This window comes from Sphaeramia orbicularis, chromosome 15 (assembly GCF_902148855.1).
Source record: "Sphaeramia orbicularis chromosome 15, fSphaOr1.1, whole genome shotgun sequence".
Classification (NCBI taxonomy): domain Eukaryota; kingdom Metazoa; phylum Chordata; class Actinopteri; order Kurtiformes; family Apogonidae; genus Sphaeramia; species Sphaeramia orbicularis.
The window spans coordinates 41,760,721-41,788,282 of NC_043971.1; the positions used below are offsets into that span (position 1 = coordinate 41,760,721).

The window sequence follows — 27,562 nt, forward strand, 5'->3', positions numbered from 1 at the left end:
AGTTTTACATGGAGAGGCAACCAGTCAAGTAAAAAAAATATCAGGGAATTGATTTGTGTAACGTAATTATTAAAAAGAAGTAGATTATTGTTGCATACTGAATGAAAAAAATGTTAAAAGTTAGATAAAGTCGTATATTTCACTACTAACCTAATGAGTTAACATTTTATGTTTCCTGCGTGTTGTTCTTTATTCTTCTTAACACTTTTTGTGTCTTTTAGTGGAAGGAGAAGCACACTGAAGACACGTGTCAGTGTAAAAATCCCGGAAAAAGAAACAAGTCACACTTAGTTAAACCTTCTAAGAGCTGAGTTTGAGATAAAAGTGGATAGGTACAAAATCGCTTCAGAATTTATCATTAAAATATGCTTATTTATGCTTGACAACAACTGCAGTTTGATGAAGCATGCAGATTTAACAAGCTTCACCCCAGCCACGGCAGGCATTGAAATAAAAGTTTGATTGTGATTTGTCACATATTGATAAAACACCGGTGTTATTCTGAAAAATAAGACCGTGTTGTCCCCATATGAGGATGATTTTAAAGATGCTTAGTTTTTATATTTGTCACATCCTACTGATACTAAATAGCTTAGAGAACATAAAAAATACATGTGAATTTAAAACTAATAATTATAGAAAAAAATTACATGATCCTGTTATTACAATACATATGCTTGATTAAAAAAAACACTCAGGAATGCATAATTTATTACAGTCTTATTCATATAAAATGCTTGGATCTAAAGGATTATATTATAACTTTCCCTCATTTTGCACTTTGTCAGCAATAGGTGCAACTGCCTAAAGATTCGGGGGCTTCTTTTTGCAAATTTTGGGCTTCCCCACCACTAAAAGGTTGTGACCCTGCTTTTTATTTTTCCCGGGGCTGTTGGGTTAATGAAGTAACAACAAACTGGGCCTGCAGCTAATTTGGAGTGGCACTTCCTGGCCCCTTCTGTCTCCGTGAAGACGTATTTCATTTTCTCTTATCTCTGCCTCGGTCATGTGGCTTTCCGCATGGACGCCCATGTCTCCCCCAGTTGCACGACTAATGGAAACTTTGTTAATGTCATTAATCTGCAGACCAGGACACGAACCAAACACATTTAACCTTTCTGTGCCGGCCTCTGCCACCGTAGCAGTAGCGACTGTCCACTCTCTACTTGTACCTCTGTGTGAGATGTGACAGTATCAGATTCTCCTCAATGTATTTCAGCAACTGAAAAAGCCATGTGAGGTTATGTGAATGACTTTTTTTTTTGGCATTTACTGACATTGGGCAAAAACCTTTTAAGTGCTTATTGTTTTACCTGCAAAACAAACCACAGATTGTTTGTTTTTGGGAACATTCCTGCACCTTTCAGCCATGCACATTAATACAATGGTAATGTCAAAGGACTGCTTAATGACTAATCAGCGGGCTGTGATTCATGCATTCCTCCAGCTCCATGAATGGACACTCTCAGCCCCACATGTCATATACTTTCATTCATAAAGAAGAAAACATGCAGGAGAGGGGGAGAGGTTAAATAAAAGGAGTCTCTCTGGTAGGATGGGTAACCCAGGGGACATTTTCTTTTGTGTGGCACTCAGCTTATGGGGCCAAATGCCAGCAGGCTTACCTCCGCACTGTCTGTCTGTGTGTGTCCCCTTTTCCTTTGCTCACAGTAATTAGGAGGATCTTAATGGAGAGGGGGGTTTATTAGTGTCTGAGGGAAGCTTTAAACGTCACTTTAATTAAGGGGGATTCGGCAGACAGCTTGTGTGGCGATGTCACCCGTTTTATAAAATCCTTGTTTGGGCACAACAGCAAAATAGAAGTGGGTCTTAAAAAGGATGGGGGGGGGGGGGGGGGGGCTCTTTCCAGAGGAAGGGCGTCTAGACCTGCAGTCAGAAACAGAATGGACGGACGGTCTGACCCACACATTAAGATGACGGTCATTATCTGCCAAGAAATTTCACATGTGTGTATGAGGGGAGTTGTACCCCCTTTCCATCCTCCTCCTCCCACTAAAAAAAAAAAAAAAAAAAAAAAAAAATCAGCCAAACAAACCCGCCCCTCTGAAACTGTTTTATTCTGAAGATAACCTCACTCCTAAAAATTTTGGGGGGGATTAATTTATTCTCAGCATATCCTATGGCCATTCATGCAGGATATAAAATCCTAGATTATTTCCTGCTTGGTTAACCCGCATCCGGCCAGTCCCTCTCACAAAGCCATTCTAATGTTGCCATTAGTTATGCTCCTCTGGTGGCCAAAAGATTGATCCCAGAGACCTGGAATCCAATAAATGTGTACATGAATGGCAGAAGGAGATAACACGTTTCCCACAGATAGTGCGAGGGGGCGATCGCTGCTGAAACATGATAGAAAAGATGATTAATCATATATTTGAGGACAGTCTCATCATTAAATTCAGCATTCAATCCTTTGTCCTTTTTTATTCATAAGGTACTATTAGATCCTGTAAGTTTGAGCTTAGAATATTATTTTCATTTTTTATAGAATTTGTGACATTAGAATTCAACTAAAACATTTCTTATCTTAAAACCAGAATAAAGGGCCTGTAAATCTAAAGAGATTATGTTTTCATTCTGTCTTTGTCAGTAATAAGGAGAATACTCCATTAACGCAACCACAAAACAACATGTACACACTCATAAAAAGCTTGTGTTGTCACAGACATCATGAGGCTATAAAAGCAGAGTCTTCTCTACAATAACTGCAGCTGCTGGGAGCCTACACAGAGGGGATCTGATAATGGGCCCGAGGGGAAACGACAACATGCTCAGGGACCAGGGATTGTGCGGGAAGACAGATAAGAAGACACAGGAACAGGTTATCAGCTAGTTTATGAGGTGTCACTCTCCTCAAACACTCACCTGTTCACAGGAAAATCATGGAATCACAAACAGGTTCCCAGTTGATGGCAGGATCACGCTGTTACGAATCATTTCAACTTGACTCCATGCTTTACTACAAATATTTAGATTTTCTCATCTCATGTTGTTAGTATTTCATAAATAAAATAGTTTTGTTTAAATACGAGGATTTAAGTAATTACACTATAACACAGGCTACTACATGTCACTTTTCAGGCACCTCTTTTTCTCTCTTTCTTGTTGCTACAGCAGTAAGACTGACTCTAAACCCAGGTGAGATTCTGAATTCTGACTAAATGCTTCACATCTAACAGTGCTGAGTTTAACTGCAGCTCCAAATAACAAACCCTAGTGACACTCATCAGACATCAAACTAACCATTAGGACACAAAGATGCACTTTTTAACCCTGTCATCTACTAAGCTCCAGCTTCCCTGTAACTCTCATTTGTGATGTTTTTTCAGGAAAATAATAATTTATTTCAGTACAGACTCTTTCATAATGGTTGAATGTCTGCATTATGATGTGCTCTGACTTAACAAATAAGTAGAGAAGTGAAAAAGGATGACTGAAAAGACTGACTGACTAATAAAATAGCAGCTAATTACATACAGTATAGGTGTTAATGTGTTAAGTGGTGTTACAGGTAAAACGTCCCTTATTTTGGGTGGAGAAAGAAAGTCACAATACTTAAAAAAAAAAAAAACAGGAACTTCTGGAATTGAAGTTGCACCTACTTTAGTCGAATGTTTACCAGACTAAAACTGACCGCTCTTTTCACACACAAAACCACCTGAAAAAAGTATGCAGGCATTATGAACAATAAGTTGTCATGTCATTAACGCTTTCAGAAAATAACAACACGATACGCATCAATGTGCAGATCTTAGTATCACCAAATCAGACAGAAATGTTCCTATACCTAAAAAAATCTTAACTGTAGACCGTTCAACTGCATGGGTACATTCTCCAGATTCTTTATCATTATTCTTTCACCCACATAAATGATCAAAACAAATGACAATCTCTGTGCAAAGAAGAGACGGAGCCCACAAAAGGGAGTCTGACAGCCATTTCCACAACAGATGTTTTTACAGAGGGGTGTCTTCTCTCCGCTGAGCAGTCTCACACATGAGAGACCCCCAAAAGCTTCAGAGAAACGTCCAGAAAACCAACATGTAAATTTGTAACTGCCATGTCGTAGACTGGTAGGCCCATGTCGTTTTTATTGTGCTTTAGGAAAACACAATGTAGGCGAGTATAAATATTCAGAACACATGATTTAAAAAAGAGCAATGGAATTTAAAAACAAAAAAAAAGAGAAAAGAAAAAAATTAGCTTTGATATAAAAAAAAAAAAAAAAAACAGACAACATCGTTATGTGTTATCATGAAAACATAAGTCCCTATTGATCTCGGTTGTGGGCAAAGGCTGCACTATTGACAGGAAGACAGAATATATCTGAGGGGCAATATTTCATACATTTGGCCTGTTCACTCCATCATGTGAGAGGGTGTTTTTCTGGGCTGTATATAATAACACGTGTGCTCTTTATTTCCCTCAGATCAATGGTAATGCGAGGGGGGCCACACAAGATGGATGCTATGGGCAGGTTAAACTATCGACTGCTGAACAGAGACACAAAAAACCAAAACAAGGGAGACCGGCCCCTTTACTGACACAAACCTGTGATGGCTGTATATTGAGTTGTCCTACTTATCTGGCTTATTGTAGCTGATGTAACTACTAACCTACATCTAAATTATTTAAATATGGGGGCTTCTATGAAACTGGGTACATTTTGCTACCTGGCACTTTACCAGCTTTTTAGACCCAATAATAACAGAGAAATTTAGACATATTTCCCCCAGGCTGTACCTAATGATGACCTCAGATAAATGCAAAAAAATTATACTCTTGCTATGAGCCATCCCAAAATTAATCAATTTTTAATTAAATATTGGAGCCGAAAATAGGACCAAAATTGGGACATGAAAAGCTACCTAGGTGTCAGTGCATTTTATCTGGAACATATGGCTTGAAATGGTCTTATATACCGCCATATATAAAGACACTATGTTAAATTTGATGATCCTAGTGGTTTTTCTGACCCAGACATGCAGGTTTTTCATGAATTGGCAGTCTCATTCCAGGTTTTGTATGTAACCCATTGTGTCCACTTGCGTTACATGCAGAACCTGCCCATTTCAACACATATAAATCATAAATGATTTTGTCGCAGCGGTCATTTTTCTGAAACACTCTGCCTTGCATAATTACTTCAATTCCCAAAATGCACCAGTGAGAGAATAAAGAGATATTAAAAAAAATAGTAGCACGTAATTGTTGTGTCCTTTTGACCGTGTTACATGCAGATTTTTGTATTAAATATAATGTGAAATAATATAAAGATGTGTTTTATCTGAAAAATAGTTTCTCTTTTATCTCAGTAAGTTTTTACTTAGAAAATAGACCCAAAGTGCTTCCAAACTTGCTTCATAACATTAGTCTACATCTGGTTGAAATTTTATCCCCCTTGTCCTGTTTTTAGGGCCCAGTTTCATAGAAGCACCCATATATTTGCATGAATTTTAAAGCTTACAACCATTTTCAGTTTCTCTGTATTTTAACATTTCACAGGGTTCATAATCGGCACGTCTGCCCAGTTCTTACCAGTGTACACTCTTTGGGGAGACTGAACGGGAGGGAAAAAGGGGGCAGTGGGCTCCTCGGTGACCACTTCCTGGAGACCAGAGAGGAGGCAGACGGGAGAGCAGGCCAGTCTACGCAGGTGGCCCGGATCTGGATTAGGTCAACAAGCCAGCTTCTACTTATGCTCCAAATCCATTCAAGTCACTGTAACCTGCAGCTTTTCATACAGAGAAAAAGTATAATGATAAATTTTAATTAAAAAAAGCATTTACCAACTTTGATTTCACGAGTGTTGTTAATACTGTACTTTTGTCAAATCTACACAATAAAGCTTTGAATAACAAGCCCCAAACCTGATTAAAAACGGGTTTTGGTTTTGAAGGCGAGCATATATTGTAAAAGTTTCAATTAATTAAACTGTACTGTGCTTGAATTCACTCTGTAAATGCACCTTTTGTAAGGCTCTGGGTCAGATATGTAAAGTGTTTAAACATTTTTTTTACAAATTCTCCCCCCCAAATAATGTGCTGATACCATCTCTGCTGCACAGGTGATTCAGCTGAAAATACCAAGTAATTCTTTGCCCTCCTATTGTGGATGCAATAATACACATTCACTAGAAAAATATAATAAAATCTAAATACGAAGTCACTCTGGCTGAACAGCAAATTGAACGTTAATAGAATAAAACTGTTCCAATAGACAGCCCTGAACATTATTGTCTAAAGTTGGGTAAGGGGTAATTAATTTGGCAGTAAATCATTCAATGTTTTGGAAACTCTGATGAGTATTGTAAAAAAATTTTTTTTTTCTTTGGCTCAGACATCCCCTAGCCAACCCCCAGTCCCATTGTCTGTGTGAAAATGGAAATCTGTGCCACCAGTACAATATCCACATTATGTGCTCTGCCTCGACATTGTTTCATGACATGGTTGATTGTATCCCAGCATATGGAACTGAAATGTGTAAACATACCATTAGCCTGTAATAGGGTTTGCTTTCAAATTACAATAATGAGAAATGTATAGACTTATAAGTGTTAAATTGATTTACAGCACTTTAAAAAGAAGATGTTTTTCATCTGGAAAAAAAAAAAATGAGGAGCATTTGTTGATTTTTGAGCATTGTCCTTGAGCCACACAGCAGAAAAAATGCAATAGTTTTACTGATTTATTTCCTTGCATATTTGCATTGTGTCTTTGATAAACTAATATTTCGCCTTCATATTTCAATGCTGCTTTAATTACAGGAAAAATACAGTTACAAATGTAGAGAGCGCTAACAAAGACTGCTACTAGGAAATGATTGTCTCATCAGTTGATGCTTCAGGCTGTTTAATGTGTTCTGTGTTATTGTTGGAGGTGACTATTTGGCATCTGTACACAGATTAGACTTATTTTCATTATATGTATGCAGTATGTGATTATACTAGATGTGCATATGTTTATTGATGACTGTTTTGAAGTATTTTTGCCTCTGAATATTAACATGAGGCTGGTGAAAACTTTTGTCTCCTTTAAACAAAAAGACATTTTCTCCTTTAGAGTGTGTTACATGGACTGGATTTACTGAATTACAGGAAATAAGTAGTCCATGTCTGGCTAAATGTGCTTTGAACATCAAATATAGCTTGCAGTATTTCCCAGTATCACACCCTCAAGCGTGTACTCACACAAACTGCTTCGCTAGTACCAGTAGAAAATGGGAATTGCTTGCCTCTAAAGGTAAATCGGATAAATGTTTGACTAACCAGAAAGTCAAGCTGTAACTATACACTAATCACCTGACATCAGCAACTAAACTAACACACGGTAAAAACAAAAAAGTTGCCGCTTGACTGGTCAGTTTTTGTGTTTCAGACCTTGGGTATGTTACACAATGAGTGGCTCTAGTATCGTATCATATTTTGCTTGAACAAATGTAGATTTTCCAGATTAAAAACAGAAAAATGTTTGGTTATTTAATTTCCTCAAGGTCTCAAGCCATCTTTCACTGAAGTGTATGAGGAGCTGCTGTCACTAATAACTCAATGCTGCCACCTTGTGTCAGACAAAAATGTTGCTTTATATGATACAAAAAGGAGGAGAACCACATGTAGGTTTAGAAAGTCTGTTTAAATGATAGATAAGGTTTAGACAGACAGACAGACAGACAGATAGACAGATAGATAGATAGATAGATAGATAGATAGATAGATAGATAGATAGATAGATAGATAGATAGATAGATAGATAGATTACAAGTACAGTTTTAATAGTGTATGTGTGTACATAGTGGACTATGTTCCTGAGGGTGTAAACTGTGTGTGTTATATTACTGGTACGTTGTTGTCAGAGTCAGCTGTAAACACTCAAAGGAGAAAAGTGAGAAGCCGTCCTTTGCTGTGGATTTTACATACACTCCTCCAATACCTCAGCCCCACATGTCTAGCCATGAGCTCAGAGTTGAAACAGAGTTCAGCCAAGTCCAGAATTGTTCTTGCTAATTTTATCAGTGGCGAGTACCATATTTCCTGATGAAATACTACAGCCGGCAAGAGATACTGCCAAGGGAGCAAGAAACAATTGAATGGGCATTAATGATTTACAGGTACATATCTGCTATAATACCAACACAGGCGGAGGTAACTGAGAGGAGGATCTGATGACATCATTGATGTTGCCTCAGATAACACTGTGATCATCAACTATGTATGGATGTGGTAAAAGATATAAGATAATGTCCAAGTGAGAGTTGACTTTTTAGCAGTCTCAACCAGGACAGACCGGTGTTCAGAGCATCAGGACACAAACACAGGTCACAGTCCAATCAAAGTAAATGGCACAAAAGTTGAAACCACGACAGCAACTAATACAATGTCAGTTTTTATAATAATGGCAGATTCTCAGAGCTGATGATGGCATGGTTAGAGTGTAAACCAGCTGATAAGGCACAGTTACAGCTTTCAGAAATCAAGTGTTTTTGTCCTCCTCTTATCCATATCATAGGACACTGATCCCCATATTTGTTCCATTAGGATGTTTAGTGGAAATGTGTTCCAAAACAACAGGATGCACAACAAATCTGTCTGAAACATGAGAAGATAAATCTGATGACAACTGAAATACAAGACAAAAACTTTTACAATGAAATGTTGTACAAAGATTGTCATTATTTTTGAAAGGATTGGGACCACTGGTTGGAGTTTTTGCTGTAGTGTTTCTTCTAGTAGTGTAAAAAAGAAAAAGGGAGAAAGAAAAAAAAAACACTGAAAAGAGCTAAAGACACTGCCCTGCATTGGAAAGTGTTTATGTGCTGAACTGAGGCTGTTTACAATGGGAGGAAATGACGTACCAATGTTTTGAATGGTGTGGGATAACGAGCAGCTCCGAGATAAACCCTGATAACCACGGACCACACACCCCCTAATACATTTAGGGAAAACTCTGAGATTCATGTCACCATAAGTCCTGTCACAGTAAGTCAAATCCACGAGCAGTCACTTACTGTATGAACTAAGTGATGGTAGTGAGGTCTGTTAGTTGTTAAGTGTATGTTAACAGAGTTAGCCACCGTTAGCTAAACACAATCTATTAGGCTAACGCTAGTTGAGCTAGCTAACGGCAATAAAAGCTGTCATTAGCTGGTACTTCAAGTACTTACAATATGAATTACGACTTTCCTGATGAATGCATTCTGATATAAGTGAGAAAATCTGATCCGATGTCCGTGCATTTATGTGCTCCGTGCAGTTCTTGTCGTTCGTCCTGCAGATAACTGCTAATGATAGCATAGCTGCAGCTTTAGTAGCTAGGTTAGTTCATTAACATAACCTAATATGTGACTAGCTGAAATCCTAACATTGGGCTGCAGAAACAATAGTTTGCATGGTAATTGTGATGTTTTTTGGTACCAAGAATGACATCTATCATAATGGGGTACTTGATGTGGATGTTAGACTTACTTAATGTGGATTCATCCCCTTGAATATTCTGAGTTTTATTCTGCTGTGACGTTCATGAAGGTCGTGAAAATACTAAGTCCCTCTAATATTTATGAAGTTACCAGCGCTGGTAAAAAATAAATAAAATAAATCAATAAATTTAAATCTGCACCGTCAACAAGCTTTTGTAACCCAGCTTTCATAAGAACCACTTTTGTAACTGTCTGCTGTGCCATATTTGGTATGTGGATGCCAACTGTTTGGTTATATGAGGGCTGAAGTCATTGCTGCCCATTTGAACACCATGCACACTAACTTGTCTTTACTGTTAAGCTGGGAGAAAGCAATGGACCTCCACAAAATTATCCACAGTGCACTGCACGAATTCATCCAGATGTACATTCCTGATGCAGATCTCAGGTATTTCCTTTTAGTCAGTATAACTTCCTTTTAATGCATGTTTGATACAGAATTGTCAGTTTCACTCTTACAGTTTTTACATTTACTGCATGCAGCACACTGGATGATGTCCTGCTGTCTTACATCACCGGAGTCCTGGAAGATCTTGGTTCCCAGCAGAGTGTTGAAGAGAACTTTGATGTGGAGGTCTTTGCTGAAATGCTAGAAGCTTACATTCCTGGCTTTGCTGAAATTGACAGGTAAAGAGTTGTACTTACATCATATTCTGATTTGACTGGAGTACATATCTATGTTTTCTCTAAAGTTACATAGGGAAAGTAAGACTTGGTGCAGTTCTCAGCCCACTCTGGGGAAACACCAAAGCCAATTTCATGTAAAACCAATGTGGATAGCATCAAAACTATCATTTCGTAGATCTAATTGTCTGTCGCCAATGGGCTTCTTCAGCAAGTTTTGTTTTTCATTCTGTTGCTGTTTATGCATTTCAACATTTCCGGTAACATTAATAGTTTAAAATTATGTGAATTTACTTATTGTGGGATTTATCTATTTTCTATTGTAAAGCACTTCTTCTTGTGAGAGGACCCCTAGACCCCGCAGTCATTCACCTGACAATTCCACAAATGTAGGGAAAGGTTTTAACCTAGACAGCGTCTACTTACAACTTAGAGAAAACCATGGGTGGCTTTGGCTCAGGAGGTAGAACAGGTTGTCCACAAACTGGAAGTTTGGTGGTTCAGTCCCTGGCTCCTATCCTCATGTCAAGATACTGAACCCTAAGTCCACATGACTGTTTCAGTGATGTGTCAGTGTGTGTTTTTGTGTGAGTGGGTGTTTGAGATACATTATAAAGCACTGTTTGTACCATCAAGAAGAGAAGTGTTCTAAAACTGTGAGACCATTTACCAAGTTCTTATCCATTTGTTCCTTAAGTGTCTTTTCATTGTATTTCATTACAGTGTCAAAATCTGCGAAATGATGTTCAACCTGGCTTCAAAACTAGCCACAGCTCGGACCTCAGGTAGATTTGATGTAGTTTAAACATACTGTGGCTATTTTCCCTGTTTTGTTTGCGTTTCTAAAAAGTTTATGAAGAAGTTAGCAAAGCCATTTTAAAATAATATTTTGGGACAAAGTTAGATGGGGATCATCTGACATTGTCTGCAGTATGCAGCTGATGCTAATTTGTTTATTGTTTCCATTTTAGCTGACAAAGAAAACAGTGTGCCTAAGGCAAGGACAGATGAGATTTCAGAGAAACTCAGCAGCCTGCCAAGTGGACCCCCACCAGGGAGAGAAACGCAGTGCCTTAAAACACAGACAGAGGGCGCCACTGCCAAGGTAATCATATTAGTGCACATATGATTATCCTGTTGTAGCTGTAGATATGTCCAATCAGTGTTATTTGTGATGCACTTATGCAGTCTATTAGTTATGGCTTTTATATTATTAAAATTTTTATACCAGTCAAAAAAATCCATATGACTGTGTTTTTCAGCTACCAGAGTCTGAATGGGAAGCCCAAGAGCAGCACCTTCTTGAGATGTTTCCAAAGTGTAGTCTGTCTGAGGCACGTAGCGCCCTGTCCATTGCCAAAGGAGACATGGAGGAAGCTGTTCGCCTCATTATAGAAGGCGACGTCCAACTCAGCCCCACCCCCCTTAATGTGAGACTCAACAAGCCAAAAAAAACTCACAGAACAAACAGATGTATATAATATAACCATTTGGCAATAACCAGTCCCGATTTGTTGCCTCAGGTAAACCATGGGAAGACTGTGACATCACTGGCAGATCAGAAGCTGAAAGAGAGCATCCTGGAGAAGTAAGTGAGAGAGCTTTCGATGGAGAGCTGAATAAGCCTTTCCTTTCTGCAGTGTTAATAACTGAGGTGTATGTTCTAGGTACATGCTAGTGGACAGGGAAGAGGATAACAAAACACATCGGCCCGTTGCCCCCAAAGATGTGAGTCCCGACATAGTTTCTGTTCACAGTGCAGCTGTTTTCAGTCTGTTAATACAGAATAAACTGTACAGACTTTTTCCTGCAGGCTCCAAAGAAGCTTGTTCGTTACCACAGTAACCAGGTGGTAACCACAAAAGGAGAAAGGTATCAGCTTGTGAAGACAAATGAAACGGAGGACATGAAGAAGACATACGTCAACCTCAAACCTGCAAGAAAGTACAGATTTCATTGATGAGCACAAAACTGTATGTGCAGCTACTGACAATATTGTTTACAGTTTTTAAGTTATTAACTTGGGTTAAGATATTTCCCCAGTAAAGGAAGATCCATGTGCGTGTCAGTGGCTTATTTTTTTAAAATATAGCTACCATTATCTGCCTTGGTTGAACTGTACCATTGCATTGTTTCAGTTGTGTCACCATTTATTTTCTCATGAAGCTTTTTGGACTTTGTGTGGTATTCTGGTGAGGATGTTGTAGCTTGTGTTTGTCTCTGTATCAGCCTAACCTATTTACTCTTTGCCATTTCAGCAGGTCTGATGTTGCACTGACACATCTTTTTATATTTTCTTTCATCTTTCTTTTTTACCTTTTTTTTTACGTGATGTTTTAAAATCCTTGTTAAAGTCATAGAGATGAATCTATTTTCATTTCTGTACATAGTTATGTTCTAGTGGTGCTGTAGGTTTTTCTCTTGACATTACAGGTTTCATCATTGATGCCATTTTTCATTTTGAGCGTGGTTATTTTATCTTCATTTTACAAATGTACTGTGCCGTGGAAATATTTGTTCAGTTCTTGAGTTTTTACTCTATTTTTGTGCTACTAAATCCTTTTAAAAACCTAACAATTTTGTCTAAGATGAAAAAACTAGTGAACATTTGCCACATTGCTCCTTCCTTGCCTAAAGCTTAAATTAGTACCTATAGTATGTGCTGTGAATGTCCAATTTGTTGTAATTTTAACATTTTTCAGTAGAGATGACTATATTTACAGAACTGAAGGTCGACCAAAGAATAAGAATCTTGAGCAGCTATGGAGAAATGTTAAATATGTCAATGGAAACCTCAACCAAGGCCACACGGAAATATATCTCACTCAATCAGTGTTGTGTTGGAAAACAAATGAGAGGAAAAAAAAGACTACAGGAAAATGTAATCTCTTCCAACAGTATTTTTTTTTTCTCAATCCTGCAGACAAACCATAACAAAAACAGATTGTAATAACCCATCTAACCTCTGGTATGAAGAAATTGCAATTATTTTTGACAAACCTTAAATCTAATTTCATTACTCAAGTTGGAGAAAATACAAATATGTTGTATTATAATTATCAGTAACTCATTTTACAGCACATATTTGTCAAGCGTGTACTAGTTATGACAGAGCTATAATGGCATAGTGGAACGGAGGACTGAGGTTACACCCATGCATTCTCCTGAAGGACTTGATGCTAAAGTTCATTCAGGCAGCATTATGCTTATTTTTATATGGATGTTTAGATTTGCAGATGTTTGGTATATATTGTGCAGAGGGCTATTGTGTGCTTTTAGGGTCTTTTCACATTAACTGAAGGCCCTCATTTATTTAGGCTCATCTCATTTCTATTCTCTGTGAACCAGCTTTGCCTGTGACTGTAGGTTGTGAAAAATATTGGATTCTTATATGATTTTCTTTTATTATTGGTTATATATTAGGATAGATGAGTGGGTCATTTCTTTCTAAACGTATACTGTTGTTTTTGTGTCCCCCTCTACATCCATTTGAAGAAAACTATAAGCAGTTTTTATTTGTGGTGTTATCTAGTTTTTCTTAGTAGTGTAACACAGTCTAGAGTTATAAAGCTGTGTTGTTACTGATAGTGGTCATTATCAGCAGCACTGTCTTTAAGTACCATATGATGTGTTACTGTACAGCATGGATCAGATTAACTGAAGCTGTTTAGTTGAATTGAATTTTAATCTCTGGCTTTGACAAAATAGTGACGCACAATTTATAGTAAATAAATACTAATTTTTGTAGACTCCCATTCACTCTTGATTATTTATTCACTTCAAATAGTTTTTTTTTTTTCCAAGTGATGTGCATTAAGAATCACATCTTTCAGCTGTCACTGAGTACTCTGCATTCAAAACACAAAGCGCACATACAGTATGTTTAAAAAAAATCTGGCATCATGCCCTGATTACTGTGAACTCTTCTGAGGCTTGTGTTTAATGCCAAAGTGAAAGCAAACATTATGACATTAATATATTAACAAAATCAAATGTTCTAACACTCAGTGCCATGCTAGTGTTTTTTTTTTCTGCGAGGCACAGCGTAAACAGGGTAAATTCAGTGATATAAAAGAGAAATACTCAGTCTTCATACATCAGGGTAATTCTGCTTCATGTTGTAATTTGTAAGAAATTCACATTGACATTTCTTTAAAATGTGACCAAATATAACCTGTCTTGTCAGATACACAAATGTCTCTTCATACTCTTGTACTTGGGGTGGTTTGTATGTCGGTTTGGCACACACAGCACAAAAAAACCCTCTTCTGATGCACACTTTACAACGCCTCTGAACTTGCTTTAACTTTAGCCACTTTAAAATCTAGCTGGAATCAAAACAAATAAGTGCATGTGTCACTGAGGTTTTCAACTATGACTGGACACTGCACATCCTCTCCTTTTAATACAACAAATGTTTGTATTGTAGCATTCTGGACCAGGAAAAAGTACACTGAGCTAAACTGGACATTTAGACATGGTGCAGTATGTTGCACTAAAACGGCTGAAACACAAGCTACATTCTTGCAAATGGTCCAGCTACTCTAGTTCTGTCAGGAACTATTGACATTTTAATTACATCACCTACCATTACCGTTAAATCATTTCACTTTTAAAGCTGATGACAGCTTTTGACACCAACAAAACATCTGAAAATAATCTTCAATGCTTCAGAAAATCATAGTGGTAACTTAAACTTTCTCTTAACACTTAAAATTAACTGTATTTGCGACTAAAACTACATCATGTAATTTTCAGTGTGCCCTCATTCATTACTGTTATGCGTAATAGCACTTGCAGTAAAAAAAAAAAAAAAAAAAAAAATTACTGAAAAATGAAATCAAACAAGCTTAGAGTATAAATAAAGAAAACAAACCAATCCCTCAGCACAGATAAATTAGCAGCCATGTTTTCCTGGAGGTGAATATATAAGCCCCTTTTTTTCCCACACCCACATTGATTTAGATCATATTTCTTATGTTTTTAATCATGGTATATCTATGTTTTATCACTGTGCCTCTGCCTCTTTTCATTTTTTTTTCTTGCTGATCACTCCCCAGCACAAGGCCTAGTAGGGCCTAGAGACAATGCAGATTACACAGAGAAATGCTCCAAAAAGACCTGTCATCCTGAAGGGTATGAAGCAAATCTGTTATAAAGGTGTCATGGTAAGAAAAGAAGGTACAATATGGAGCCTCCATATTTAGGAATCAAGCCCTTGCTTCACTCTGGTTTGTACAGATACTACTTCTTTAAGTCGAATTATAAAGGTTGCTCCAAAGGTACCGATATTGGACAACTTGACAAACTGGAGGAGCATTTGTACCCCTTATCTGTGATGCTGAGGGAACACTGATTCACATAAATATACCAAGACATAAAAAGATCAGATCTGATTTAAGCCTCTTCTTCACGTAGGGCTGATTCCCACCAGTTGGTCGAAACTTTCTTCGTTTGTAGTTGTACTTGCGATGATGATGGCACTCGGAGAAAGATGACAGAAGCAAGATGGTGTCAAGATTGGCCGCTTATTGCCATGCAGAGATAACGTAGCTCCGAAGTCATGGATGCAGTATTTCACACGCAGCAGTCTCACTTTTCACTCGCATACATTTTTCCAAAGCAGTCTAGTGATTTTTTTCTTTTTTTTCTTTTTTTTTTTTTTTAAAGAACAGGCTCTAGCTGAGACCCTGGTCATATCGGCCCTTGATCATCATTTTCAGTAAAGGTCCAACCTGCAGAGATGTAGAAGGAGTCCATGTTAGAATGAAGGACTCATCTGTCAGGAGACAAAACATTGCATTATTTTATCACTGTCCCTGAGCATTGGCTGCATTCAGTATATCTCTCCCTCGTACTAAATCAGGTAAGCCATAAATATTCGCAGTAATTGGGTTGCTGGAAGGGTCAGCATGCACCTGGGATTTCAAGCAACAGCTGACCTAAATGTGGAACTGATGTGATGTTCTAGAAACAGAGATAGCAGCATGACATTTAAAACAATCTGTAAGACGTTTGGATCATTTAAAAAGAGGAAATACAAGAGAGTGGTTTTACTTCATGTGGGTCTCCGAGTGCTTCTCCCAGCATCTTCTCGATATTTCTCATAATGGCGACCTTTTGATGAGCGCGCAGAGGGTATTCTATCCTCTTAGGCGTGGGGGCACCCTGAACAAACAAGTCAAAGGGAAAGTGAAGCAAACATGAAGAGGCAAGGGCGAGTTGATATCAGAGTAAACATGGTTCTAGTGACTTGAATGTACATACTTTGTACCAGAAGTTTACAGTGATCGTCACTCCACCGTTCAGTAGTGATTCAATGTGATGCCACCTGAGGAAAAAAAAAAAAAATTCTGACTTAGCAGCTGCAGTTTTATACTGTTGTCATTTTAGTTATGTCTACTTTCAGTTTGGTATCTAGAAGATTTCTGTTATTTGCATCTGTTAAAAGTTCATTATGGCAGGATTTGCATATGTTTGTGTACTTAAAGGGAACCTATAGTGAATTTTCATTGTTAGCCATTTCAAAAGATCATGTATAATACGAGTCGTTCCATCAAGTAACTTTTGTTATAGCCTATTGTCAAGTGCATGTGAGTACTAAGTCACTGCTCTGTCAGTCAGACATGGTCAGCGACATGTTGCCTCCTTCATGGGCTGTTTCAGCACTGGTAGTGACACAGAGGCATTGTATTGTCTGATTACCTGGGCTGTGATGGACTGGTCACTGACCCCATGCAGCAGACACCAGTCTAATGCCACGTTTACACTACGTGGTACCAGCTCGACTCGGATATGAGGTACTGTTCCTGGAAACCATTATCCATTGCAGGATGCTACTAACTTTAGAGTACCTGGACGTCATAGCGATGCTGCGCGTAACTTCCATGACATCTGCTCAGAGAGTTGCTGATAAACTCGCCCATTGCATGTTGCCCCATCAAGCTCATGCTGAATCTTTTCATCAGCCACCAAGGACAAAAATGTCGGAACTTCTCAACTGACCACAGTGTCATTTTGTGGGCTGCCATCATGGATTAGCCTACCTGGTATATACTCTTTTAATGGCGGGCCGTACATTGATGACACAATGACATAGAGTCAACTCTCTGACCAATCAGTGGTCTGCAGTGTTTAGACCTGACATTTTAGTATCTCTTCACTCATTTTGGAACCTTAGCCGAGCAAGTACTAAAAAAGTAGTAGCAGGTACCAGATTCCAGGTTCTTTTATGTAATGAAAATGCAAAAAAGGCCGAGTCGAGTCAAGCTGGTACCATGTAGTGGAAACGTAGCACAAGATGACACATTATTGGATCGAAAAGGAACCATTTACACTCATGGTTTGCTTCTTGAAGACTTGCTTTCCACTCAATCTCACTCACAGACTGCTGCTTGTTTACTCGCACTCAATCACAAATCAATGATGGTACATCACTTCTGGCCAGCAATGGCTGCTCCCCATAGGTTCTGTCCCCGCGTGTAATTCACATGATAAAAAGGTCCAGTGTGGTGTATTTATTGCGATTTTTTTACTGAATTTGCACCTCTCTTGCTTATAAGTAATACACAAATTAATGTAGTAAGCATGATCAGTGCAGGTACACTTTAAATGAAGGTTGCGTTGGAGTCTTTGTTGTGCTTAGAGCCAGTTGTTGACATTAACCGACTCATTTTATATCTGGCTCTGCTGCCTGTGATTTCTATGTAGAGGACTCGGATTTTCTGCAAAAATTCCTTCGCCTTGCTCCAGGGTTCTTCACTGCCTCTCCCCTGCTTCTTAACAATGGTAACAGTGTGCAACACTAGATACTGGTCACTCAGAAATTATGTCAGCTAACATCATAAACAACCAGCTCCCAGTAAAGCACAGACTCCAACCCAAACATCATGTATGTACGCAGCCACACTTGAATTCTGAATACTGACTCTGATCAACCCACTCAATTTAATTTCTAACAATTTAAGTTTAAAAATGTGGTATTACACAACTAAAAAACAACCTCTGGAGAGAACCACATGCAGATTCGTCCGATTTGCTTTTGCTCTAGACAGTGCAGACACTGGTTCTGTGTAAACTTGTGAAATCCCCATCATCTGTCTGGAAGCATGCAGCAATAGCATCATATCAGGACCACCGGGAGTTGGGTCATTGGTACTACAGCTGGATTTCTGGCACCACCATGTTGAGCCTGTCCCTTAACTTTCTTTCAGGATGGGATTTTAAAGTTAAACCTCCTCAAATGTAAATTTAAAGTTAACACTGACTCACATTTTAATTTGATTGTAACAGAATGGTATTTACTGTAATTTAGGTTTAGAATAAAAGCAAAACTGAGGTTTACGTGTGATCTTTCTTCATTTTAAGGTAGTTTTGTGAACATTATTTATGGTATACCATCATTTAATCAGATTTCAAAATGATTGGTAATTGTTGATGACGGAACCCAGCCACAGATATAGGTTATGGTGAGATCATTTTAATATCCTTTTAAGTCACTAAGTCAAAAGAAAATCAGATGTAAAAACACATTCTCATAGACAGTGTTACCAATGCTTACCAATACATTGGTATGTAGAGCACATCTCCAGGGCCGACAACAGCCTCATAGCCAACAATGTTTTTAAAATTGGGAAACCTCTCATAGTCAGGGTTTTCAAAATCAACCTACAAAAGAAAGCACAGTATGCAAAGGTTACATTAATATGACATTCCTTTCTTTATTCTAAACTATGAATAATAAACTATTTCAGAATGTGTCCTTAAAGTATGTAAGTATTGTGAATTAATGTTAAAAAACACAAGAAAAGTCTACTAATAATATTTCCTGTCAATCATTACTTGTGACCCTCTGTCAATGCGTGGTGGTGTTTTTCTGTTTCATGTATTTTCTGTTTTGAAAGTGTTTCTCAACATTGAGCTTTGGGCACTGAGTTTGAACCTCCAGCCAATTAACAGTATCGTTCAGTGTGCATGAGAACAGCAAAATAAAACTCCGTTTATACGGCTCTCACTTACTGCACAGTTCTCTCTGACAGACAAAACTCTGGGCAACTAGGACTATGACTAAGACTAGGACGCTAAGGCTGCAGCGACTAATCGACTAGTTGGCAAATAGTCACTGGCAAAATTAGCTGATGATTAATTAAATAGGTCGTCATGCACTTTTGTTAAAAGGAGTGATATTTAGCTTTTTAAAAATGGAATTATGCATTTTAAAACATTTCCCTCTGGTCTACAGAAACTGTAAATGCTATGCTTGGGTCTGAATTTTTCATTAATTCAACTCCACTGGTCCATCTTCAACCCTATTTCTGAGTAATGACACCAGAGAGGTCGTTTTGAGTGCTGGCCCTTTAAATGCAAATGAGCCACTTCAGGCCCCACCCCCTCCAGGTTGTTGACCGTGCTTGTCTGTCTCATTCAGCCACTTGTGTTCATTAATACAAATAACAACTGAACATTTTACGTAATCAGCTTGAAGTTTAGACATATTTTCAGTACGGACTACAACCGCTGCTGCTGACAAACAATTATGTTGTACTCTGAGATACGTTCATTGGAAATATTGACCTTATATGTGCAAATGTCATGGCATAACTAGTTATAGAAGTCACAAATTAAGAAGGAATTAAAATGGGTTGTAGAAATCCACTTGATTTTTGTGAAAATTAATATAAAGATAGTTTTGCAGCACCTGGAGTGTTCAAATTCAAACTTTTGGAACTATTAGGGTCCAAATACACAAATAAAAGTACCAAAGACTAATAAAAGTGGGTTTAGAAAAATATGACCCCTTTAAGGAAAAATGTAAATTTTTGTTTATGGCAATTTGAGTATTTATTTGCTTGTTTAACAAAGTTTGTTAAACACTGTAATTGTTGATCACAAAATGCACTTTTGTTTAGGGGGTAAAAAGTATTTTAGTGCTGCTTGAATATTTGTTGAATAATGAATATTGACTTGAATATTTGTTTAACAAACTTTGTTATGCATTCTAATTGTTGTGCACCAAATATTCTTGTTAAAAGGAAAGTAAAAATGTATTTTACTGATGCAATATATATATAAATAAGAGCCATTGGGTTTTTTTTCATAACCTAAATAGTTGACTAGTCATTACAGTAGTCAATGACAAGTCGACTATTGAAATAGTCATTAGTTGCAGCCCTAAAACACGCACACACTCATGGACCTTTCAGCCTGTCACCTCTAACAGAACTGTCACTAACACACACAACAGAAATGACAAAGTCTGTGCTTCAACGATATACCATTTCTAGAACATTCCCATGACAGTTTGTGAAGGTGTGGTTACTTATGGTTTTAGAATATACTTTGCCCTGACACTTGCTCTTTCCATTCATTCTATTGTGACTTCGATGTGTACAGGTCTGTGTCTTACCTGGCTCTGTCTGTCACAGGGGTGATGTACAGGGTACGGATAGAGACACTCAAACTGGTCTGGAGGGAAGAGGATGCATCTCTTATGGCCTTTGATCTGTGCAAAGAAGTTCTGCTGCTCATCATAATGCGCTGGCGTCACATTGCCTATGGTGAGAGAACAGTAATAGAAAAAGTTATGGTATGAAATTGCAGACGTTACAGAGCAAAAACCTTGTGCAGTGGACACCAGCCGCCTTACCTTCCATGCCTATGAGCAGCAGGTTGGACGTCAGCTGTCCCCAGTTTCTCTTGGCTTGCTGTTTGTTGATCCAGTTCCAGTTGAAACCAAGGAAGTCAACAACAATTTTCTTCCCTACTGTGTCATTCAAGGTCTGCTGCAAATATACCCTTAAAACGAATTGGAAAGAGATGCAAAAACATAGAAGTCACGTAGCTTATTTGTTGATTAGACACTTCAAATGTATCTGGAGGGTAAGTGTCTGGTTTAATATTTCATCAGAATGTTTCTCCATTAAATTATGAAGGACAGTGTAACACTGAAGGAAATTGAGAGTGTAGACTCTGTAGATATCAGCCACTGGGAGTGTCAGTGAATCAAATGGAGAGGTAAGTTCAGTAAATGATCTGGTTCTACGTGCCTGAGCCAAGTCAGGTCACTATAATATGCTGCTCCCTGATTCTATTGTAAATGCTTAGTCATTCCTTCTCCTTAACTGTGCTGTACTACATTTCATGAGTGAAAACACCCTTCGCTGTCATGAACACCTGCAGCAGACACACTTCTGACTAAATGATGAGCTCCTGACTTACCACTGAGTTTCAAAGAGAGATTCTGTGTAGATTGGGCATCAGCACAGCCAGGGTTATAAATACACCAGACTTACGCCATGTTCCTGTTTCATATTCAGATGCAATACAAACCTCTGAGCAAACATTTACTCATAAAAGCAGTACATCTTACCTCTCCTCCCCTCCGCTTTCTTCAGTTTGATGCATTTTTTCAACAAATTCAGAGAATTTCATTTCCATTCGTTGTGACTTAGGGACAAAGTTCTCAAAGTTGGACATTTTTTTCTCATCATAGTAGAGGAACTTGTGGTTTTCTGCAATGTAAACAGAGAAATCTCCATTTCCAATGTTCTCCTGGAGGTATCCAATGTCCCATTTTAGAGCTGGATACACAAGGTTTGTGTCCGTTAATACCACTGGTTCCTAGAAAGAGAAAAGGGACACCTAAATAAAATATGACACAAACTGATATTGTTAAATGAGCCAACACACTCACTCTTGAATTCATGTACAATCTACAGTTTCCTCTAACATTATAAGATTTATGTACAGCACCTACATATATTTGTGCAGTTCCCTTGCTGAAAAACAGAAAAACAGAGCTGACATTTATTTACCATAATGAGCAGAGATGCTGTATTTGCCTCACTAAACAGTGTCTTTGTCTGAAAAGAAGCTTTTCAAGACCAAAACTGAAATTGCATGTTAACTTCATTACTGAGAAGAATGTTGGCATTATCCATAATGCTGGTAGAGCTAATATTCTATGAAATATTTCATTGCTATTGTAATTATATAGATCCAAAATTCTGCAAAAAAAAAAAAAAAAGTGTTGTTTTTAGTCAAATAGCAATTATGACAAAATTATCAAGGCACTTAAACCCTCCACAAACTAAGGGAAATACCTGTTTTAGTCTGTAGATATTTTCAGCTCTTCCAACATTTATAAGAATTTGAACAGTTAATGCCACGGGTTCCTGTTGTAACGGTTCATAAAGGTACAGATATACAATATAAACATGATTTCTTATTACGTATTATTTGACTGTTTCTAGAGTGTACAGATGAACATACAGAGCTTGCGTTCAAATAAAATACTAAAAAAAAAAAAGGAAACGCATTTATTTCTGACAGAAACCTTTGAAACAGAGCGAACACAAGTTCCCATCACGCAGCGCGGTGTGCTATCAGACTCAATGCGTCGCGAGGGCTACGTGACCAACTGAACGTACACCGAGATGCGCGCTCCCGTCCCATCTCCTCTCTTCCTCTGTTTCACTTTTACCGAGAAATGCGAGGATTCAAAGTTGCATCAGACACCAGCAGACTATCTACATTTAGTTCATATGTACAAACTTTTGCTTGTCGCCTCCAGCTGTGCTTTTACGGACTCGTCTCGTGTCGCTACTGCCATTATGATGATTGCGCGTGCTGATTCACCTCCGTTTGGCTCGCGCTTTATTTGCGGTAGTGAAATTCGCGTGTCGCATGACTGTAAACACTGTTACATTCTTCAGTGCGTGACATTTATGACTCTTGTCCTGTATTATATTTATGCGGTTTGGGCTCCAGCCAGCCGTAAAGTTGTTGGTTTTAGTTCACATTATAGTAACAAAGCGGTAACCCGAGCACGCAGTGTTGGACTACTTTCTTTGTAAGTGGTTTAAAAAGTATGAAATCATACTTTTTTCATTAATGAATCCTGCACGAGTCATCTGGTATAACCTACTTAAATGACAGGTTTGTGGTTTAATGCGAGCTACAAGATAAAGGGGTCTTTCTATCAGGCTTAATATGAGACTACTCAGCAGTTCTATGACTCCACATATTGAGATCATATTCCACATTATGTTGAAAGGAATACGACTTCAAGCTGTCACATAAGAACCGTTGAACTGCTTTCAATGCTAATTCTATTTACTTAGCATGAGAGATAGCAAAGTTTCATTCAGATTAAATATGCTTAGGTTCTTTATGTGCAGAAGGCCTAACATAACATGCACTGTCTGTTGTATGCTACCTATACATTTCCTATATGGTGCCACACAAACACACTTTGCCTCACATATATGTGATGTACTCATGGGTGACAAATTAAAGGGGAAAACCTTTGTGTCTTAGAAAGGTGTTGTTCCCTCACATATTTGGTCTTTGGAACTGATACTACAAGTCTCTGAATCTACTTGGGGGGAGATAACATTCCTCTACAGCATATTCCTTCATTTGGTGTTTTAATCATGATTTCGGAGAACACTGTCTAGCACAGCAGTCCAAAACTGTCCTAAATGTTCAATTGTGTTGAGATCTGGTGACAGTGAAAGACATAACCTTGGATCCACATCATTTCTCCTCATCAAACCATTCAGTGCAGGATGAGGCTGTGTCAGCCCTCTGTATTCACTGATTCCCCCACTTGAGTTAAAGTTTTAGATTATCACAACACGATTAAGATCCATTCCTCTCCTAAAATTTCCATGTCTACTTCTGCAAGCAAAGAAAACCACTCCCACTTACAGTCTATTTTTGGATTATCTACCATATGTAGTATGTATGAATTCACAGGATCTAACTTATCATCCTAAATATATTCTAGAAGACTGGGGTTTAGAGCTCAACCAGACGACATTTTCTATGATGCATAGTTATGGCTATTACTTCTGACTGATCCACTTCCTTATCATAACCTATTTTCACTGCACATGGTACTTCACAACCCACTTTTCTACCAGCCTCATATATGCATCTTGTTAGCACTAGGAAACTGGAATGACATTAGTGCAAGTCCCTCATCTGAAAATATTTATCTCAATGTTTTAAAGGAACGCACTTAACACTGCTTCATACATTTGACAAACCACAGAGTATTTCCTTACTATTTGTAACAGACTGCTTTTTCACCTAGTGTTCAGTGCTACATGTATTTGTTTGCCAAGATTTTTTATGGACCTTTTCTTAAAGGCTTACCACTGCCACTGATATTACAGAAAGGATCTTCCATCCCTAATAGAGAATGGGTCCTTACTGTAAACAGTTTTTGTTTTTTTACCTAACACAAAATAAATAATATAGAACAGTTAAAATCTGCCAATATAGGATCTCATTTCATATCTAAATACAAAGCTGTGACTTCAATGAATGAACATCTGCACATTAGAGAAAACATTTCTACATCAAAAGGAAGAAATTAGGCACATGACTTGTAGTTATACTAATCTGAAGTTATCTGAACTCAAGCAGATTTTACATCATTCATTATATATATATATGGATCTCTGCACACATGAATGTCAGCATACAGTTTGCTTCTCAGTATGTACTGTATACTACTAATGATGTTTATGGATGTTGTAAATATTGCTGAATATAAGTTATTTATGTTGGTTGTTACTGTGTCGTATATCACAGGTAAAGACTAATAAAGCATCAATAGATTCTTGAAATGTTGGTATGACAGGGAAAACACACATTAAACCAAAAACACAAATGGTAGCAAATGACACCAAACTGTTGCTGGTGCTCTCTATGATTAGAAACTGGATTTTTAAATTAAAAGCTGTTTTAAATGACAGATGACTGCATTAATAATGAACCTGCAGATGAATGAGAATTGCAGTTTCATAATATCATTCCCAAAGCATCAACAGGAATATTTACTGCAAGGCCTGGAAAATAAAACAATACAATAAAACAATAATATCGCGGTATTAAGTTATATCGCGATATTACAGTCGTCATTTTGTCTGCTCTGGGATTTGTTCTGTTTACATTAGAGTTAGTTAACCTGAATCCCCCTGAACATGGAACCATATTCGACTATAGAGTTACACAGTCCTTGTTTGGGCTGAACATATCTATAAATATCTTCAAGATGGGGAAAAAAAAAATCTCAATAACCTAATTTTACTAACATTAATGGAATGAATGACGCAAATGTTGTACTGAAGCTAAAAGTAGATGCTAGTAGTAAAGGTAGCTTTCACTTTCAGTCTCTCGATGCTGCTTTGACATAAATATGAGCTGTTTTCCTACATGCAGTTTATTAGAACCAAATATCACTAAAAACCTGGCTTTTGCAGTGGACTTATAGTTTAGTGGTTTGGCTGTAGAAGTCCGGTGGAGGTGTGTTCAAACTTTCTCCAAGCAGACGGTTTTACCTCGTTGTTTATGAGCATCTCGGCTCTGGGGTCCGTATGAGACAGCCTCGGGATCGGGTTGGTCGGGAAGCAGTATTTTCGGAGCTGAGACTCGTCCCAGCCTCTGTCCTGGACGCCGGAGAAAGCGGCTCCACCTTCACCGGCCGAGGGATCAGCCTCCACCACGGTCGCCGCTGCCATGGTCGTCGACGGCCGCTTCTCCGCTCCCTCGTCTTCCTTTACAATGAAACCAGCAGTGACCGGCTTTCCGTCGGGGCTCTACCCTGGCAGGCGACAGTCACCCTACAAACTGTCCCATTTACAGCTATTCAGTCAATAAAGGAAGGAAACCTGCGACGAGCTGCTGAGAAGTATAGTTTCTGTGCAGCACTGTTCCGTGTAAGTGTAAACACCGTGTTGACAGCCAGAAAACAAACGACACCAATTAAAACGGGCAGAGAAACACTTGAATAATTTAATGCACATATTATGACGCAGCGACACCTACTGGACGGGCTGACTTAATGGTCTTACTGCGACACAATCCCTCTGCCAGAAGAGGGAGATAGTGCATCTGCTTTTATGATCCAACCTGCCTCTAAAGCAGGGGTGTCCAACTCATTTTAGTTCAGGGGCCACATTCAGTTAAATTTGATCTGTAGTGGGCCGAACCAGTGAAATAATAACATAATAATATATAAATAATGTCAACTCCAAATTTTTACCTCCGCCAAGGAGGTTATGTTTTTGCCAGGGTTTGTTTGTCTGTTTGTTTGTTTGTTTGTTTGTTTGTCTGTCCGTTAGTGTGCAACATAACTCAAAAAGTTATGGACAGATTTGGATGAAATTTTCAGGGTTTGTTGGAAGTGGGATAAGGAAGAAATGATTAAATTTTGGTGGTGATCGGGGGTGGGGGGGCCCACGGGAGGGGGCGCAGACCAGAAAATTTAATCAAAATCTGTCCATAACTTTTTGAGTTATGTTGCACACTAACGGACAGACAAACAAACAAACAGACAGACAAACAAACCCTGGCAAAAACATAACCTCCATGGCGTGGGGGGGCCCACGGGGGGGGCCACTGATCAGCCTTGGCGGAGGTCTGCGCTCTCCGAGTGCTTCTAGTTCTCAATGTTTTACAGCGAAAAAAGTTAATTTACATTACGGAAAGGTTTACATCTCGGCTAAAATTTGCTTAGAGGTCTTATTTATGTCTCTGTGCATAAAAAATCAATATAAGTGAATCCCTAAAGGAACTTTGTGTTGGTAAATGCAAGTTATGCAAATTTACAGGATTTCAGTTCTGTTGCGACATGTTGATGGTCATAGGAACTATGTTTTCAGGTCAAAAATGTCCAGTTTCATCACAATTAATACTATATTTTCATGTCACAAATGGCCAAGTTATATTTTAACTGAATTTACCTGAAAAACAAATATTCTGTTCTTTTAGATTCCCCAATTTTTCTTACAAGATTATATACTACATATCCATCCATCCATCCATCCATTATCTGAACCCACTTTATCCTCACTAGGGTTACGGGGGTCGCTTGGAGCCTATCCCAGCTACTTATGGACAAAGGCGGGGTACACCCTGGACATTTCACCAGTTCATTGCAGGGCTGAACATATAGAGACAAACAATCCCTCTCACATTCACACCTATGGGTAATTTAGATTAACCAATTAACCTATCAGTGCATGTTTTTGGATGGTGGGAGGAAGCCGGAGTACCCGAAGAGAACCCACGCAGACACGGGGAGAACATGCAAACTCCACACAGAAAGGTCCGACCCCCCTCGACTGGTGCTGGAATCAAACCCAGGACCTTCTTGCTGTGAGGCACAAGTGCCAACCACTGCACCACCATGTCGCCCATATACTACATATCTCGTTTTATTTTTACAGGTTGCAATATGGAGTATGGTGCTGATCCATCCTGCTTATGTTACGCCAATACATACATTAAGAATGTCACACGTCACTTTTTAAATCAACAGTTTTCTAATAATAAGCATTTTATGAAGAAATAACAATTCTATATTGTTATTTACTCTTTAGTATGATGATAAACTATACAATAAATAATTATGATCCTAGTTTTTGCACAGGGA

General features: G+C 38.3%; 2 protein-coding genes across 2 annotated transcripts; one reads left to right on the top strand and one right to left on the bottom strand.

The window, feature by feature from the left end:
- Nucleotides 1–8,874: 8,874 nt before the first annotated feature.
- cuedc2 (CUE domain containing 2) lies at nt 8,875–13,871 on the top strand. The gene is made up of 9 exons (XM_030155697.1): nt 8,875–8,995; nt 9,794–9,880; nt 9,976–10,119; nt 10,840–10,901; nt 11,088–11,221; nt 11,379–11,546; nt 11,640–11,704; nt 11,784–11,844; nt 11,930–13,871. The coding sequence occupies exons 2-9, from the start codon at nt 9,807–9,809 to the stop codon at nt 12,074–12,076; spliced, it is 855 nt and encodes a 284-aa protein (XP_030011557.1). The 5' UTR covers nt 8,875–8,995; nt 9,794–9,806; the 3' UTR covers nt 12,077–13,871.
- Nucleotides 13,872–15,150: 1,279 nt separating this feature from the next.
- hif1an (hypoxia inducible factor 1 subunit alpha inhibitor) lies at nt 15,151–25,876 on the bottom strand. Its single transcript, XM_030155696.1, has 8 exons — nt 25,467–25,876; nt 21,485–21,735; nt 20,762–20,910; nt 20,522–20,667; nt 18,677–18,783; nt 16,384–16,447; nt 16,174–16,284; nt 15,151–15,851 (listed from the first exon to the last, which is right to left on the bottom strand). Exons 1-8 carry the CDS (start codon nt 25,644–25,646, stop codon nt 15,795–15,797), a joined length of 1,065 nt encoding a protein of 354 aa, XP_030011556.1. The 5' UTR covers nt 25,647–25,876; the 3' UTR covers nt 15,151–15,794.
- Between the last annotated feature and the right edge of the window lie 1,686 nt (nt 25,877–27,562).

What these genes read in the sequence shown, in the direction of transcription:
- cuedc2 (XM_030155697.1), top strand. Translation starts at nt 9,807, where the DNA reads ATGGACCTCCACAAAATTATCCACAGTGCACTGCACGAATTCATCCAG. An exon ending in ATTCCTGATGCAGATCTCAG is followed by an intron (nt 9,881 to 9,975) that starts GTATTTCCTTTT and finishes TACTGCATGCAG; the next exon opens with CACACTGGATGATGTCCTGC. An exon ending in AGCCACAGCTCGGACCTCAG is followed by an intron (nt 10,902 to 11,087) that starts GTAGATTTGATG and finishes TTTCCATTTTAG; the next exon opens with CTGACAAAGAAAACAGTGTG.
- hif1an (XM_030155696.1), bottom strand. Translation starts at nt 25,646, where the DNA reads ATGGCAGCGGCGACCGTGGTGGAGGCTGATCCCTCGGCCGGTGAAGGT. An exon ending in AGATGCTCATAAACAACGAG is followed by an intron (nt 21,736 to 25,466) that starts GTAAAACCGTCT and finishes TTCTCTTTCTAG; the next exon opens with GAACCAGTGGTATTAACGGA. An exon ending in GCTGCTCATAGGCATGGAAG is followed by an intron (nt 20,668 to 20,761) that starts GTAAGGCGGCTG and finishes CTCTCACCATAG; the next exon opens with GCAATGTGACGCCAGCGCAT.